Raw genomic sequence first — 15898 nt, forward strand, 5'->3', positions numbered from 1 at the left:
TATATATATATATATATATATATATATAATGGCGCGGTGTCATTTCATTCTGTCTCTTCCGTGATCACGAGAGAGAATAGGAACCGTGTCCTGAAACGCCGCATTGGCACTCAAAGACCAGCCACGTCATGCATTGGCGAATATTCAGAACGAAAAAATAGCCAGCGGATTGCAACATTGAGAAACATGTTTCACATTGGAATTTCAATACGAATGCCTTGGATGGTATAAGCACACCACTCTCATCCCTTAGCAAAAATAAATAAACACGTACGAACAACGCCCAATTCTCCCATCCAAAAGCAGTAACACTGGAAGCGATGGATGCCAGTTTCAACCCTTTGACCAATGGAGACGAGCAACTTCACCCCACACGGGCGTATCTGTGCTGCAAACTACCTGAAACTTCATTATCAAAATATTGAGGCGGGCATGAAGAACAGAGAAGAGAGGGGGGAAAAGCACTCTAATGCATTGGCAACATTACGAGAGATAAAACATGGTAAAGGGTGGGTTTTATAATCCAAGCAGAATAAGCAGACTTAAAAAAAAATGAAAATTCATTTATGATCGGGAAGCAAAAAAAGAAACAAAGAAAAAAAACAAGGCATAAACATCTATCATCTTCGCCGACGGTACCGTTCAGTGGAGCCACTACGACTTCTCCGCCTTCGCCGCCGACTGTCGTGACGACGCTTTCGGCTCTCTTCGCGGTGATGTCTCTCTCGGCTTCTATGACGCCTGTCACGGTTTCTTTTACGAGATGGTGGACTTCGGCTCCTACCACGTTGCGACACATGCCGCATCATGCAATCAGATCGTGTACATCGTCCCCTCAAATAATCACGGCATATTTGACGTTCTTTAGGGGCCAATGCCAACTTCCTTTCTTGCTCTCTTTTCTCGGCGCACTGATCCACGCTATGTCCGCGCAGATAACAAAAGGAACAAACCAGCTCGCTATTAGCGGTTTTCATTGAATTTACAGCGCCATTTATTTTATTTACTCCCAGCCCTCTAAGCCCTTTAGGTGGCTTTCCTGGGGGCGGTTTGGGAAGAGGACCACTCCTTTTCTTTACACTTACAGTTACACGCATCCCATTAGAAAGGGTATATTCTTCAGTTGGAATAATGAAAAAGCGAACTTCACCGTCACCCTCAGGAATAGGAGTCGCAGAAGCCGTTTCCTCCTTTGGCTGGGCCCCAATAAGCTTTAACAACTCTTCCGGGGAAGCTTCCTCATTAAACTCCTCAATTGCCTCATTGATTTCGTCTCCCCTACCGAAGGAACTTTCATCTTGAACTTGTTTTAAAAGAAATTCTTCAGCTGGTTTTGGTACAGGATCTGGGACAGATACCACAGCAGGCTGTGTAGTCTGTTGTAATTCCCCGTTGCCTTGCCTCCTCAGCCTCCATCTCCCGTCTTATTTTCTCAAACGCTTCTTTTGCTAACTGTTCTTCCGCTTCTCGTGTAGCCTGACGAAGAAGCTGTCTGGCATCCCTTTGCGTTTGAATTCGGTGGTTCCATCTGAGAAACATTGGATGTTCTGCCGACAGAAACCCGTACCTTGGGGTCGTACGCAAAAGTTCATTAATATCCGTAGACGGTTTACCGTTTTCAGTTTCCATTTTTTCTTCTTCATCCAAAAGTTTTGCCATCAACTCGGACATGGCACTCGTTGTCTGGAGCTTGATTATTAATGTCAGATGTTGGGCTGCAACATCTTCAAAGTCAGCACGACAGCCAACAAACTGATTATTCACGTAAATAATCATGTAATGCGGCAATATGTTGGCTTTTGCTGCTGGAGAGTCGGCTTCCGTTGACAAAACCTCTGCGTCATCGCTAAGTTTCAGCCCCAGCACTGACAATGGTTCACTTGCGTACTGTCTTTCAAGTCGGCGCACAATAATCCCGTCACCGTCAGGTGGTGCGGCATTATCGATTGATGCGGTGGCTGCTCCACCGTATTTGAGCTTTTCAAGAAACGATTTTGCTGAATCACTTCCTTGCATCACTATGCATAAAGTATGCAAAAAAAAACACTATAAAAACGGGGGGGGGGAGAAAAAATATATACATATATATATATTTTTGTACGGAAACTCATGTAAAGGGGCGTAAATTATAAGAATAATAATAAACAGCTTTGCAAAACGCACTTGGAACAAGGGGCTCTCCCTGTTGAGGACTGATGTGAAAAGTAAAACAAGAAAACGGCGCCAGTGCCCCCACTGCCGCAAGAAAAAAGCCACGAGGCTCTTGTGAAGGCTGGGTTCTTTCACGACCACTCTGATCGCTTAGAGTGCCCGTGCGCTCCAAAAAAGCACCCGCGCGCGCATGTTCGAAAACTTCACCGAGACCGCTTCCTGACGGGGCATTCCCACCGCGCCGCGCCCACAAAACGTTCCCACTTTCGGTGCGACGCAGGGCCCGCAGCGCCTCAAACGCCCCTGCTGTTTGCGGGTCGAACATGTCGGGTGGGCTGTTCGTCGCGCGACGGCGGCGCACCGTACGGAAGCGGCCCCTCTGCTCCCGGGCCGTGTGCAGCCGGCAGTCGCCGCTTCAGCGAGCCGGGCGCCCAACCGAATCCCGGCCCCGGCGAAAAGGACGGGGCCCGGTGGAGGGGGGGGGGCGGAATGGCCCCGAGAGCGCGCGGGGGAGGCGGCGTGCGTCGTGGCGGTTCCCCGGCATATGCGGGGCGCTGGCCCAGCGGCCTTGTTGGTCCCGCTAGGGGTAAAAAGAAAAAGAAATTCGCCCCTTGCAGGCGAAGGAAGTTAGAAAAAAAGCTGCGGAGGAGCACCTCCCCCCGCACGCGCCGGTGAGAAGTCTTGTGATTCCCGCGGCGCCCTCCGGAAGCATCCGTCCACGGCGCGCGGCGCAAGTCACGCCCGGGGACTGTTTGGCCGCGTCCAACGGCAGCGCCCCCACAAAAAACGACCACGCGATGACCGTGAAGCGGGCGCGGCGGGACTAATGTCAAAGATTCCTCCGCGCGAAGTGTGCACGCAGCGCCCGCGCCGCCCCCCCAACCCCTCGCCACCGGGCGCCCGCGTTGGCAGAGCTCGCGGCATTGGCAGGGCAGGAGGCACGCTAAACCACGCCGTGGTTAAGAAACAGCTTGTGTGTGAGGAGACGCCGGAACGCTGCTTCCCCGCGCGGCCCGACAATCCAAATTCGGCCTGGAGGAATTGGGGGCACCCGGGCTCTTTTTTAGTAAACAACCGGCCCGGCTCCTCTGTGGTCTGTTCAATCTCCCAGGCCCTGAACCGTTTCCGACCTCGACGGCAATGCGTGTGTGGACGGCGTCGCTCGTCAGTTGGGTGGAGGGAGCGCCCTGTACTTTATTGCTTCACTTCCTTTTCCTGGTTTTGATTTCTTTACTTCGCCTTCTGCTGTTCTCGCGCGGCGGAGGAGCTGCTATCGCGGCGACCTCCTTATAAAAGCAATGGCGCCCGCGCGCTTGCGGCGAAAAAAATGTTGCATTGGAAGAAGGGGAAAAAACGAACGCTATCCTTGTTAGTGGGCTGGTGGGGAAAGTAAAACGAGAAAACGGCGCCGGCGCTTGGGTCGAAGAGCGGCGCTCCGCCCCGGCGGTGGCGCGCGAGCCGGGCGCGGTTGCGGTGCCGGGGCCGCCGGAAGGAAGAAAAACAACCCGTGACGAGCGGTTGTCGCTTGCGGCGTGGGGAGAAGAAGAAAAGAAAGGAGGAAACGAAAAAAGTATTCTGCGGAACGGCGGGGCAGCACGGCAGGGAGAAACGACACCGAGAAATGAATAAAATAAAATTAAAAAAAAAAAGAAGAGGGAGAGAGGCGAGACCAAGCGCATGATCTCAGCCTTCGTCCTCCTCGGCCCCGCCTTTCCCCATCAGATACCGCAGCGCCTCCGCGACCCGAACGCGGCGCCCCGGCTGCGTTCCCGCGCCCTCCCCCGCCCGCCCCGGGCACTGCGGTGGGCAACGTCGCCGGAGCTCACGCCTTGCCTCCCGGCGCACCGCCTCCCTCGCTTCCTCGCGCGCCTGCCGGTCCATTCCCGCCTGCATCTCGCGCACCGCCGCCCGCGCCCCCGCAACCGCCTGAAGAGCGCAGCGCAGCTTCGCCTCCGTCACGGCGCCCTCGCGAAGCAGGAGGAACTCCTCCCCTCCCTCCTCCACCACCTCGCCCCCCGCACACTCGACCAGCACCTCCAGACCCCCGCGCTGCTGCAGAACTGCCGCGCACACTGCCGGGTTGCTGAGCCGCAACCTTCGGTACTTCGCCTCCGCGGGGCAACGAAGCACGTTCGCCAGGATGGTCTCCAGTTTTTCCAAATTCACTTGCGAGGAGTAAAGCCCATCGCCGCCGTCGTCGGAACAAAACTCGCGCTCAATGTACGAGCGCAGCTCGCCCACCGCCTTCGCCTTTTCGCAGCGTTCACGGCGCAACTCCAGTCCCAAACTACGGCGCAACCGCATGCAATCTCTGTTGCGTGCCAGGGCCTCTCGATCGCGGCTGCGCAAGAAAGCCACTGCCCCCAGTCCTTCTTCCAGCAACGGAAGCCCGGGCGGCCCTGGAAGCTGCAAAGAGTCGCCCTCCTCAGCAACATCAGACGAGCGCCTCGCAAACCCAACCGACTGCAGGAATCCCATGACACCAGGGACGGAAAACAACTGCGAGTGTAAAACCGCATTACTGAGGCGCAGCCGCCTGTATTTTTCCTCATCAGGAAACTGAATGAGGTTACGCAGAATCGTTTCCAGAACTGCGTAGGCCTTTTCCCGCTGCGCTTGACCCGCAAACTCGCCACCGAACTCGGAAATATTGACGTGTGGGAAACGAGTATGCGCCTCCGCTTCCCACCCGTGTTCCCCCACTTCGTCTACTTGAGGAGCCGCCGCTGCAGGCGGTGCGTAACTTTTGATTGTGACATCCTTGGCCGCCCTAAACTCTTCCTCCGAAAGGAGACCGCTGGCAAAGAGCTCGGACAACCGCCGAATCTCCTCAGAGAGGGAGGCCATGCGCCCCGATAGGTAATCGCGTGCAAATTAGTCGCGTTCCCTGTGTGTCGCTCTCTGCGTGTGCGTGTGTAGAGGTGGGTGGATAAGTAGCAAAGAAACCTTGTTTCCCTTCTCTAGTGGAGAGGCAAGCTGGGAACCTCGCAAAGAAGAAACGTAAAAGGCGGAAATCAGAAATCGCAGAGAAAAGAAAAGAGAGAAGAACAAATGGACATACACACACATAGAAGAAGAATAAACAACAACAACAACAACTCAACAGTCGGGAGAGGCGAGTAAGCAGCAGCAGCAGCAGCAAAGTCAGAGAGCAAGCGTTCAAAAAAGGACAGGAGAATGGGACAACGCAGTGCGGAAGGAAAATACGCATTATCGCATCTATCCCACTCTCTCTCTCTCTCTCTCTCTCTCCTTCGCCCTCTCGCTTACGCCTTCTATGGTTGCTTAATGCTTCACCAAATGCAATGAACCTTTATCGGCCGTGCCCGCTTACATGGCCGCCGTTTGCTCTTCCCTCCTCCACGGCTGTCCGCAGCGCCTCGCTCACCAGCCAAGGGAAAAAAAGAGTGCTCGCACCTTCACTCGTCCCTGGCAAGGGTGGAGCCGTGGCACACTGTTGACGGCTGCGTCGTCGATTGGTCTCCGCCTCCAACAGAGACATCGCAGCCTGAAAAACACCATGCAATGCAAGGAACGAAAGACCTCGTAGCAGTTGCACAGCGGCGTCTATTTCTGCCACCCTGCCGCCTAGTGTCACAGGGGAGGGGGCGGCGGTGTAGTTATTGACGTTGGTGCAGTCTCCGACCGTGGCAACGCGATCGTCCGCCTCCTTTGCTTCTCCTGTGGGAGACTCCGTGGCAACGGGCTCCGTCTTCACAGCGACCTCATTACCGTTGTTACTCGCTTCCCCGCCCGCCACCGCTTTTCCTTCCTCCTCCTCCTCCTCCTCCTCCACTACCTCCGCTTCCTCCTCCGCCTTCCTCGCGGCCTCTTCTTCGCGGGATTTGGAAGCTGCCCGGGACACGGGACGCCGCCGCCTCCGCCGCCGCCGAGAACCATAGTAGCGATGCGGCGGACGCCTGCGTCTCACCGTAAGCCTCTGCGCAGTTTGGGCTTCCGTCGGTGGCTCACGCTTCGCCTGTAGACTGGCTTGTGAAGAACAAGACGAAAGCGACAAGTCAGGCTCCGCCAGATCCTTGTGCTTCTCGCAGAACTGCACAACGTTGCGGTTGATCTTGTACAGGTTTAGCACGGTTGTCTCCTTCAGCTCAAGGGCACGGCTCCGGTACCGCTGGTCCGCGGAAGAGCGGGTCCTAAAGAAGGTGCGGACGTTCCGCACGAGCATGTCGATGTCGTCGTGGTACTGCGAGAGGCTGGTGTACTCTTCGTTCTCAAGCTTCTCCATCACATCACACAGGCCGATGCGGCGCCCGTGTGTGTGGTGCCGCCACTCCTCGTAGAGGTCATGGCCCGGCGTGAGGTCGAGGTCGGCGCTACAAAAAAGCGAAAACTTGCGAGAATTGAGGTATTGACTCAGCCACTTCGCCAACACATACCGTAGCTGCCGCCGACGGTGTTCCACACGCCGCCACAGCTCAAGTGTGACATGGCGAGCCGCGCGCACTTCTTCAATGGAGGGCGGGGGCGGAGGCGAAACGTCATCGAGCAACTCCTCCCACGCGGTGGGCACAGAGTGTAGCAACGCCAACTCCACCACATGAAACAGGTACTGCAGAAAGCGACGCAAATCATCTTCAGAGGGTGCGCATGGGATGCTGCACGCGTTCTTGCGTATTTGTGTGCTTGGGTGCAGCTCAGCAAAAAAGCGAGCGTAGACGTCCATGTGGAGCGTGGGAGCGACGACGAGCACATCCGAGTCACGAAGCAGGGCAAGATAGTAGCAAAACGACTCCATATTTTTCCTCCGGTGAGTTCCATCCTCATCGCTTTCATCGTCGCCTTTGCACCCACCAGCAGTGGTGGGGCAGCCATACTCTGCGAGCCACACGTCTAACCCTTGCAGGAGGACCAGCGAGGGACCGGAGCAGCGCAAAATGGCCAGTACAAGTGAATAAATGTGTCCGGAGCTGAAGCAGTCGTTCAGTGGCGGACCGGACTCCTCAGCGTTGGACGCGCCCCCCTCTGCCGTGGAGAAACCCGCAGCCGCAGCCGTCATCATCATCGCCGCACTTCCGCGGTCCACCACAAGGTTGGGAAGATGCACGGTAAAGACACGCATTGATGGAAGTGCCTTGATGAGAGCCAGTGCCGCCTTCTCCAGGGCAAATTCACACGACTCTGCACCGCATAAACCCTTCTCGGGGGAGGGAGTTAAAAACAGCAGTATTGGCTGTGCCGTATGGGGAATAGGGAAACCACTCAGCTCTCGTACCGCATCGCTCGCGTCACTGCAATCCCTTCGCTCGCGTGCAAGTGCCGTTGCTGCACTCGGCCAAAGCGATGCCACGTGCAACACCAATTCCGTTCGAGTACTGTGAAGCAAATGTTCAAGATGTTCTTCAAGGCCTTTTGAAAAACTATCAGCCCCGCGACGCACAGAGGTTTTGAAGCGATGAATGGCAATTAAAAAATCCTCCTTTTGTATGCTGAGGGCGTTGTTGGGAATCTGTAGCTTACGGCTGGTGACGTACAGCTGGGGCAGGCTTGTTCGCAGCCGATTCAGTCCGGCTTCTGTGCAGAGGGCCTGAATCTCCGCCCCTGACCACCCCTCGCAGCGTGCGACAAGCTCCTCCAGAATCACACTCCGCTCAGGATGCTCCAGGGGCACTATCGGCTTCGTCACGATGGAGAGGATGTGCCGACGCGCGGCGGCGTCGGGAAGTGGGAAGTGCAACTCGCGATCGAGTCGCCCCGGTCGGCGCAGGGCCGGGTCAATTGTATCGGGCCTATTTGTGGCGCCGATAACAACAACCTGACCTCTGTCGTCCAATCCGTCAATGAGGGCAAGAAGGGTGGCGACGAGCGCCGCCTGCGACTGCTCCGCCTTGGCATGGCGCACCGGCACGAGTCCATCGATCTCGTCAAAAAAAATAATACTCGGCTGACGGCGTCTTGCCTCCTCGAACAAAAGACTCAGCTGTCGCTCACTCTCACCAACCCACTTGGAAAGAATATCCGCGCCTTTCCGCATAAAGAAGGAGATCTTGCGCTGCGCACAGCTTGCAGCCTCATTTGCCAAGGCTCGAGCCATGAGAGTTTTGCCTGTTCCTGGAGGACCAATGAAGAGCACCCCACGCGGCGGGGTTAAGTTCATTGTCTGCAGCAAATCTGGATACAAGAGAGGAAACAGCACCATTTCACGCAGCAAGACAATATGACCAGAGAGTCCTCCTACTTTTTCAAATGAGACTGACCTGTCAATGTGCAGCGGGGTGATGTCTCCAAGCGGGGCAGGGGTCTCGGTCGTTGACGGACCCTCGCCCGTTTTCCCTGCATCCATTGTGTCAGTCTGCGCCGCATCGAGGCCGAGAAACACGTCCTCCATGCGACGGCGATGACTTTTGCCTCTGCGCTTTTTCTCCTTCCTGGCGTTGTTGTCAGTGGCCTCTATCACTTCGTCAAGGTAGCGGTTTATTGGAATATGCCGTATTGTACTCTCCCTGGCGTTCCTGCTCACACGGCGGTTCTCCCTCTCACTCATCCGCCCTGTGAGCGAGGAAAGCGAGGATGAGTGCTCCACAAGCAGCGCCTGCTCCACCTCGTTTCCCCGCTCCTGGGTCTCCTCCCGCAGGGAGACCTCTGTGATGGAGGAGTCAATCGATGGCTCGCGACCGCGCTTTCGTAGCAGCTGCCTCAACCGGCTGTCATTGCCTTTCTTCCCGCGTGGCTGCAAGGACGCCGCGCAGCCCTCACTACAGTTTTTTGCGCTGCTACCATCGTCCTCGCCATTATCATCGTCGCCCTCGTCGTCGTCGTCGTTGTAGCCGCCCTCCTGGGCCCCAGAAACTCGCGCGGAATTCATGCCCAGTGAATGCAGCGTTGAACTCATCCTAATAACAGCCCGCCTTGCCGCATCGCGCTGCGGGTACCGGGAGTTGATGTGTATTTCCTCCTCTCCCTCCTCATGACGTCTCCCAGGTGGCAGTAGCACCTTCCTGACGTACATCGTATCGTACGACGCGGGAGGCTCCCGAGGAATGCGGCAACCGCGCCCCAAACGCTCCTGCGGAGGATCCTGCTCGGCGTCGCCCCGCAGTGCCCCTGCCGCATTGTTGTCGTCGGCACGGTGCGGGCGAGGAGGAGAGCCACCCTCCCTTCTTGACTGGGAGCGCGTGACAACCATCCTGGCCGCCTCCCCCTCCCCTTCTCAGGACGCACACACGCACGCAGGTCGACGGCTCGAGGTGGGAGGACTCCCTTCTCCTTTACGCTACTTGTTCGCGACGGTAACGACGGGGCGGGCGGCGCAAACGATGAAGGCAAACAAAAAGAAAAAGTAAAAGAGAAAAAAAGGAGGTGGCGGCGGTAGATATGGAGCAGTGAGCTAGAACCATGCGGTGAAGCAACAAAGTAAGCACACCACCTGATGAACGGCCATCAGTGTTATCGCGAGAGCACAACCGAGACACATCCGTGGCAATTCCCACCTTTGCCTTTGGCTCTTGTTTAATGACTACTTATTCGACTAGTGGCCCTCATTAGGGCATTTCCTCTTATTTCGCCCCTTTGTATACACACACGCAGAGAGAGAGAGAGGGCGGGGGAAAAAAAATAGTGCCGTCAAATGTTGCATCTCTCCTCTGTATCAACGCCTCATGAATAACTTGTTGTTGTTATGTGTATGTTTTTTTTTCTTCTTCCTCTTTTCTTTATCCCTTCTCACTCTGTTCCTTCCCTTTTTAAGCTCCTTTTCGCGTCCGTGGCAATGGCGGGGTTGTGTGCACGTGTGCGTCTCCACCACCATCGTCACCATAGCTGCCTCCCTCTGGCCAATTACTTATTTGCTGCCCCTCAGTTTCCCCTCATCAGAACTTCTTTACGGACGAGGCGGAGGTGGCCCCCGCGGCGCGCTCCATCTCCCGCCGCTTCTGCGCACGTTTGCGCGCGGCCTCACGCCGCTGCTCCCGCTTGGCCTCTACCTCCTGCTGGACCGCCACCAGGTCATCGCGCGCCTTGTGTTTCACCTCGCTATCTTCGATCCAGTCGATGTTGTGCTTCAAGGCCAAAGCGGCGTCGCGACGCTCCTGCAGACGCGCTCGCTCCATGCGTCGGTTCCACACCGCCTCCTGGCGCTTCTGTTTGATCTTCTCCACACGTTTCATCACCTTGAGGGTGTCGTGGAGCAGCTCGCGGTTGTACTTGACAGGGACGTGTCGCCGCTGCTCAAAGTCCATTGTGCTATCCACTGCGAGCTCCTTGCCGTTTGCCTTGCGGAATGTCTTGGTCCACTTCAGCTTCATCGGGTTGCGCTTCATGCCGAAGTTCTTGCGACACTTCGAGGCACAGAAGCGAAACACCTTGCAGTCGTTGCGCACAAACATCTGGCCGTGCCCCGGGTATATCGGGGCCCCGCAGAAGGAGCAGTGTTCAATCCGCATCGCCACGCTATTCCTGCTTTACCACGCACAGCTGTGTGCCATTGCAAAAACAAGCGTCAAAACAAAACAAAAGGAAAAAGGACAAAAAGGATGGCGAGAGAAAGAGAGTGAGGGAGGGGCAGAACAAAAATACGACGACACTCCGTGGCAAAGGAAGGAGGTCTCTCCTTCACTCGCGCCCTCAGGCTAATGAGACGCGGCCAACTGGTGGAAGAGACCATTTCCCCTGTTTTCTCCCTCGCGGTGCGAGGGTGTTCAACACGCCCACTGCACCTCCTTGTTTCTCTCCTTTTTTCTTTTCTTTTCGTGCTCGACAGCGCGTCATTGCCTCCTCCTCAACGTATTTTACATCTTTATTCTGACATCTCGCCTCATACTTTTGCTATCCTCGGGCTCTCTTTATTGTCCCCTCCGTTGCCACTCTTCAGTTCCGCCCCTGGCGAAGGTACCGAGCGCGTCTCTCGCTCTCTCTCTGTGGGTGGGTGTGTGCATGGTTTCATTTCGGCTTTAATTCACACACACACACACACGCATCTTTTTTTTTCTTTTTTAGGTTCTTCTTTGGCATGCAATACGCCGCCGAAGCCCGGTGCGGAAAAGCAGTCGCAGGGACAAGGCTGTGGCCTGGATGCGTGCGCAGAGACTCCGCTCCCCACTCTGCTTGCCGCAGCAGGCAACACCCACAGACACACACACACACACACTCAGACGCACGCTATTGATTCGATGAGGTCAGAATCGCATTCAGCAGTAGTCGTCGTCGCATCTCTCCAATGACTTCACCCTCATCCGTGCCAGTGCCCTCCTCGTGCAAGACACTCTTCTGCAAGTCGCAGTTGATGTCAATCAGGGAGGGGCTCCGGTACACCGTCTCCCGCAACAGCTTCAAGAGCAACAGTTGCTGGTTGCGTTGGGCCATTGTATCCAGCGCAGCGTCCTGGCCTACGGGGCGCACGATTGCAACCTTTTCCACAACTGCCGGATACGAGGAAGAGATGTAGAAGGCCTCAATACCAGGCTTTGTCGCCAGCGTCTGCACCATTTTATCAATGTCCTCTTGCTTAAGTTCTGGGTTTCCACTGAGGTCAATTCGCCGCAGGTGATTGTTGGACTTGTTCCCATTACAAAGTTCTGCAAGCAACGGTCCATGTCTTGCCTCGAACTCGTTGTAACTGAGATTGACGTTTTCAAGCGAAGGGTGGTTGACAAGCACTTGCAACAACTCCTCCACGCCCTTTACCTGCGCCTGTTGGTCTCTACAGTATTGCTCCTTCAGCGAGCCCAACTTATTATGCGAGAGATCCAGGTCCTTGAGGCACTGATTAGCCGCGATGCCCGCAAGTAAGGCAGGGGCAGCTGTGACGCTGTTGTGCGCCAAAACAAGTCTCCGCAGCACCGGGGAACTAATCAAAAGGTGATTCACAGCCTCAAGGCCGTCCCGGATGTTGTTGCGGCTGAGATCCACCTCACGAAGGGAGGTCGGCATTGCCGCAGGGGCTGGGAACAACACACGTAAGCCTGCGGCCTGGATATTATTGCCGCCGAGCAGCAGCACCGCTAACGACGGGCGACACCCGCTGAGAGCTGTTCCGTAGAGCGCCAGTGCTATGGAGTGCATGACCGTCGTGTCATGCGGTGCGGCCACATCGCCACAGGCGTCGTTACTTTCGAGGTCTAGCTCTTCCAGTGCCGAGGCCGTGCCGATCGTGCACAGCATGGCGGCGCACAAAGTAGGCCCAAGGTAGTTACCAGCGATTGACAAGCGGCGTAGTTTCGTGTTTCCGTTCAAAGCCACACTCATTGCTTCCATGGCGGCCAGTGCCATTCGCTGCTGCGCCTTACTTCCCTTTTTGCCAGCGAGATTGTTCCGCCGTAGGATGAGCGTGTGCAGAACGCTGTGCGGTGACAGCAATAAAAGCTTTGCTATGTAGTGTAGCCCACGGAACCCAATGCCGTTATCCGTGAGATCCAGCACCTCAACCGAATGGTTTTCGGCAAGCGCGGTGGCAACCATGCGGGCGCCCTCAGCACCCAACGCGTTCCCCTTCAGGTCGAGTGCCCGTAGCCGGTGGTACTCGCGCAGCGGACCGACAAGTTGCCAAAGCGGGAGATCCTGCCAGCTTTCCACCTCTGGAGTGGCGGCATCTTTCTCTGGATCCATCTCTGCAGGGTCTGTCACCGGTGGCTCCTCCCCCTCCCCACCGCTGTGAATCTGGTTGTGGCACAGGCGCAGGTGACGCAGAAATTTGTTCTTCTTGAGCACCTCACTGATTGCCTCCAGCCCGCTGTACTGCTCCCCAAAGACGGGGTCCTCTCCCTGGTACTCTGGGTCCTCGTCCACCTCCGGCGGCGGCATACCAAGCTGGTTGTCGGAGAGGTCAAGGGAGGCGACGGCGATATTCTTCGTGAGGGCCTTCCCAACAATGCCAAAGCCGTGTGGCCCCAACTCGTTGCTACTCAGGTCCAACACTTTGATTGTCTCATTGGCGTCAATAAGCTTCGCCAGGAGACGCAGTGGGACGAGTGAGACTCGCTCCTCCTCGTTGGGCGTCCCTAGCCCATTGTGACCCAGCAACAAGACACGAACCTTATTGTCCCTCATGAGCATCTCACAGATGTTACGAAAGGCGTCCAGTTCGTACGCTGCCCGGAGCCGAATGGCGTGCTTGTAGTCGGTGTACTCAAGCTGCTGATTTTGGCACCACTGTCGTAGTTCTTCATTGGTGGAAAGATCCACGTAGCCCTCCTCCTCCTCCTCCTCTTCTTCTTCGTCGACGCTGTCAGTGGACTTTTTGGGCTTTGGCGTGGGCAGTGGAAAGCGCTGTTTCAGTTCCTCCATCTTCGCCATCACCGTCGCGGGCGAGGTCTCCGCGTGCTCGTTTGGCATAATGGCGCCGTTGCCAAAGTTGAGGCAAGTGATGTTGGCGCCGTGCAGGGACATAAGCTGCGATAGCCGCTTGACATCGTCAAAGCTCATTACTGGATGGGGCTGCACACTATGTATGAAGGGCACAACCGCGCGCAGCTCCTGCATCTCCGCCTCGTCCGGGATGGCCAGTGAAACTTGCTGGCGGTACTGTGAGACCGCCTTGTCGCCGCCACTGATTGCCTCCAGTAACTCCTGCGCCGCGTTTTCAGCGAGAGAGCGTGCCTCCCACTTCCTTGGTGCGTTGGCGAGCGCAATGCTGTTTGGGTTGATCGGCGGGTTTCCCTTCACATGCGGACGTATCGTCGCACCACGCAGGGCACGCGCCAAGCGCGCGGCCTCAATGGCGGCGTACAGGCCCTCATCGCCCGTTATCTTCGACTCGTACGACGTGGAGACGAAAATCATGTTTTACATACACCTTTTCTCCCGCCCCTCTTTCTTTATTTCCTTCTCGCTGTTGGGTTTGTGGCGCTGCTATTCCGTGCGGTGCTTCCCACCTTTTTTTTGTTTGCTTCTCCTGAGCGCCGCACCCACGCGGTGGGGTCTACACAGCGGCGGAGAATATGCCTACAGCAAGCAATAAAAAAAGCAACAAGGAAACAACAACAGCAACTGTGAAAACAAAGGCTCAAACAGGAACGCACACCCCACTCCCTCTTACTACTCCTCGTGCTCTCGGACTGCTCCTGGCCACACACAGACACACACACACACACATATATACAGAGAGACAGATCGTGTGATGTCTACTTCCCCCAGTCTTATTCTTTTCGTATTCAATCTACAAACAACGTTGCGAAGGCGCATCTAGGTTGTTCTCGTGAGCCGCGCATTCTCCGCGGAATTTCACTCAAAGCCGCCGCAGTTACAGCGTGGCACCGTTCAAGGAAAGCCACGTGACACCCGCATCCCGCACCTCCCTCGCCACCCGGGAAAAGAAGAGGTCCTCGTCGCAGGTCAACACCTCCGGCATCTCCGCGTCGTAGTAGAGCGAAGACTGCAGCCGCCACCAGGGGTCGGGGCGCATCTGTTGCAGCCTGTAGAGGGCCAGACGAAAACGCCGATGGTGCTCCTCCTCTAAACGCCACGCTGTTTCTGCGCCAGGATCTGTTGGGCGTGTAAAATCGCGTCTCTTCTCCGACGGGGAGGCGAAGCGCATCTCCAAGCGCTGCGCATTTTGCCCGCTGCAACTGCCAGCGCATCCCTCGCTCCCAACGGTGTCTTGTGTGTAGAACTCGTGTGCGAGCTGGCACGTGTTTGTAATGCTTGGCGTTGCAACCTTGCTATCTGTGGCCGTGCGTGGCGAGAAGAGCCTTGCAATGCCTTGCGCGCTATGGCCCTTGCTCGTGGCTTCCCGTCGAGCAGCCCAACCGAGGAGAGTTGGGGGCTGTGGGGGTTGCAAAATCACCCAGGGATCCGCAATCACCGCACAACTCCTCGAACCGGCCGCGCTGCTGGTGGTTGTCCCCATCACAGGGGAGGCCACACTGGACTCCCCCTCGATGCTCCTCACACGCTGCTGCGGCACGCCAACCCGCGCCGAAGGTGTCGCAGTGTCGTCCGCTTTTGGCCCATGCGGCGGCGGCCGTGCAGGGACGCAGCCTGGTGGCGCCCCGTTATTCGCCACACGCCCGGCTACCGCCCCGCGAGGGCGCGTTTGCTTTCGATTTTTTTTGGTCCCATCGCGGCTGCCGCTGGAACCCCCGGCGGCAGCGGCTTTGACCCCCCGCATGCTGCCGCTCCTTCACGGGCAGGGCGCCGCAGCCTGACGGGCGCCGAGGCGTGAACTTCGCCTGTGCCGGAACGCAGGCAGGAGGCCGCCAGGCCGATTCTTCACGGTGGCCACTATTGTACGGCCGCGCCCCAGCGTCTTTGCCCCGACAGAGGAAGCTGAAACAACAACAACAACAACAACAACAACAAAAACAAAAAATACACACACACACACACGCACACAAAAATACAAACATGCAAAGATACACAGTGCAGGAAGGCTGATCATGGGGCAGCACGGACAAGTTCAAGCCAGTGACTAGACAAGCGAGAAACCACCCTCACTCAGCACGACGAGCACGCCCTCCCTCCAAAGAACACGGAGGGGAGAGGAGCCGAAAGGTAACATGGATAGCGTATATGTGTGGGCAGCCGTGAGAATTAGAGCCACGTGGATGGCGAATTCCCCGCCCTACACAGAATGCAGGAATGAATGAACGCCATGGCGTATTCCATAAAATGTGTGGGAACGGCACAAGATGTGGCCTCTTCATTGCTGAGGCAAGTCACCCGCGCAGTCACCAGCACGTAGAAGCGTAATATCCGTAAAACCACAATAAAGGATGACATTAACGTAAGTCCACCAGCAATAAGGAGAGAAAAAAGATAATAATATCTACAAAAACAAAAAAAAAAGAGAAGAGAA

General features: G+C 56.3%; 7 protein-coding genes across 7 annotated transcripts, besides 16 other annotated features; all 7 read right to left on the reverse strand.

The window, feature by feature from the left end:
- Positions 1–28: a microsatellite.
- Positions 29–579: 551 nt separating this feature from the next.
- Positions 580–606: a sequence feature (A-rich).
- Positions 607–1323: 717 nt separating this feature from the next.
- On the reverse strand, positions 1324–2016 carry Tco025E_05667 (uncharacterized protein; the record flags this gene model as incomplete). Its single annotated transcript, XM_029372560.1, has 1 exon — positions 1324–2016. One exon carries the CDS (start codon positions 2014–2016, stop codon positions 1324–1326), a length of 693 nt encoding a protein of 230 aa, XP_029227417.1.
- A 57-nt stretch (positions 2017–2073) lies between these two features.
- Positions 2074–2093: a microsatellite.
- Positions 2094–2107: 14 nt separating this feature from the next.
- On the reverse strand, positions 2108–2476 carry Tco025E_05668 (uncharacterized protein; the record flags this gene model as incomplete). The annotated part of the gene is made up of 1 exon (XM_029372561.1): positions 2108–2476. The coding sequence occupies one exon, from the start codon at positions 2474–2476 to the stop codon at positions 2108–2110; it is 369 nt and encodes a 122-aa protein (XP_029227418.1).
- Positions 2477–3554: 1078 nt separating this feature from the next.
- Positions 3555–3639: a microsatellite.
- Positions 3640–3775: 136 nt separating this feature from the next.
- Positions 3776–3803: a microsatellite.
- Positions 3804–3834: 31 nt separating this feature from the next.
- On the reverse strand, positions 3835–4998 carry Tco025E_05669 (uncharacterized protein; the record flags this gene model as incomplete). Its single annotated transcript, XM_029372562.1, has 1 exon — positions 3835–4998. The coding sequence occupies one exon, from the start codon at positions 4996–4998 to the stop codon at positions 3835–3837; it is 1164 nt and encodes a 387-aa protein (XP_029227419.1).
- A 234-nt stretch (positions 4999–5232) lies between these two features.
- Positions 5233–5256: a microsatellite.
- Positions 5257–5273: 17 nt separating this feature from the next.
- Positions 5274–5292: a microsatellite.
- An 86-nt stretch (positions 5293–5378) lies between these two features.
- Positions 5379–5403: a microsatellite.
- A 61-nt stretch (positions 5404–5464) lies between these two features.
- Tco025E_05670 (putative ATPase) lies at positions 5465–9295 on the reverse strand (the record flags this gene model as incomplete). Its single annotated transcript, XM_029372563.1, has 1 exon — positions 5465–9295. One exon carries the CDS (start codon positions 9293–9295, stop codon positions 5465–5467), a length of 3831 nt encoding a protein of 1276 aa, XP_029227420.1.
- Positions 9296–9420: 125 nt separating this feature from the next.
- Positions 9421–9467: a sequence feature (A-rich).
- Positions 9468–9977: 510 nt separating this feature from the next.
- Positions 9978–10550, reverse strand: Tco025E_05671 (60S ribosomal protein L24; the record flags this gene model as incomplete). Its single annotated transcript, XM_029372564.1, has 1 exon — positions 9978–10550. One exon carries the CDS (start codon positions 10548–10550, stop codon positions 9978–9980), a length of 573 nt encoding a protein of 190 aa, XP_029227421.1.
- A 57-nt stretch (positions 10551–10607) lies between these two features.
- Positions 10608–10637: a sequence feature (A-rich).
- A 426-nt stretch (positions 10638–11063) lies between these two features.
- Positions 11064–11083: a microsatellite.
- Positions 11084–11226: 143 nt separating this feature from the next.
- Positions 11227–11264: a microsatellite.
- Position 11265: 1 nt separating this feature from the next.
- On the reverse strand, positions 11266–13884 carry Tco025E_05672 (uncharacterized protein; the record flags this gene model as incomplete). Its single annotated transcript, XM_029372565.1, has 1 exon — positions 11266–13884. One exon carries the CDS (start codon positions 13882–13884, stop codon positions 11266–11268), a length of 2619 nt encoding a protein of 872 aa, XP_029227422.1.
- Positions 13885–14048: 164 nt separating this feature from the next.
- Positions 14049–14092: a microsatellite.
- Positions 14093–14170: 78 nt separating this feature from the next.
- Positions 14171–14212: a microsatellite.
- Positions 14213–14344: 132 nt separating this feature from the next.
- On the reverse strand, positions 14345–15211 carry Tco025E_05673 (uncharacterized protein; the record flags this gene model as incomplete). The annotated part of the gene is made up of 1 exon (XM_029372566.1): positions 14345–15211. The coding sequence occupies one exon, from the start codon at positions 15209–15211 to the stop codon at positions 14345–14347; it is 867 nt and encodes a 288-aa protein (XP_029227423.1).
- A 162-nt stretch (positions 15212–15373) lies between these two features.
- Positions 15374–15408: a microsatellite.
- Positions 15409–15413: 5 nt separating this feature from the next.
- Positions 15414–15462: a microsatellite.
- Positions 15463–15898: the final 436 nt, after the last annotated feature.

Source organism: Trypanosoma conorhini, assembly GCF_003719485.1.
Source record: "Trypanosoma conorhini strain 025E chromosome Unknown Tco_14.4_contig_00342, whole genome shotgun sequence".
Classification (NCBI taxonomy): domain Eukaryota; phylum Euglenozoa; class Kinetoplastea; order Trypanosomatida; family Trypanosomatidae; genus Trypanosoma; species Trypanosoma conorhini.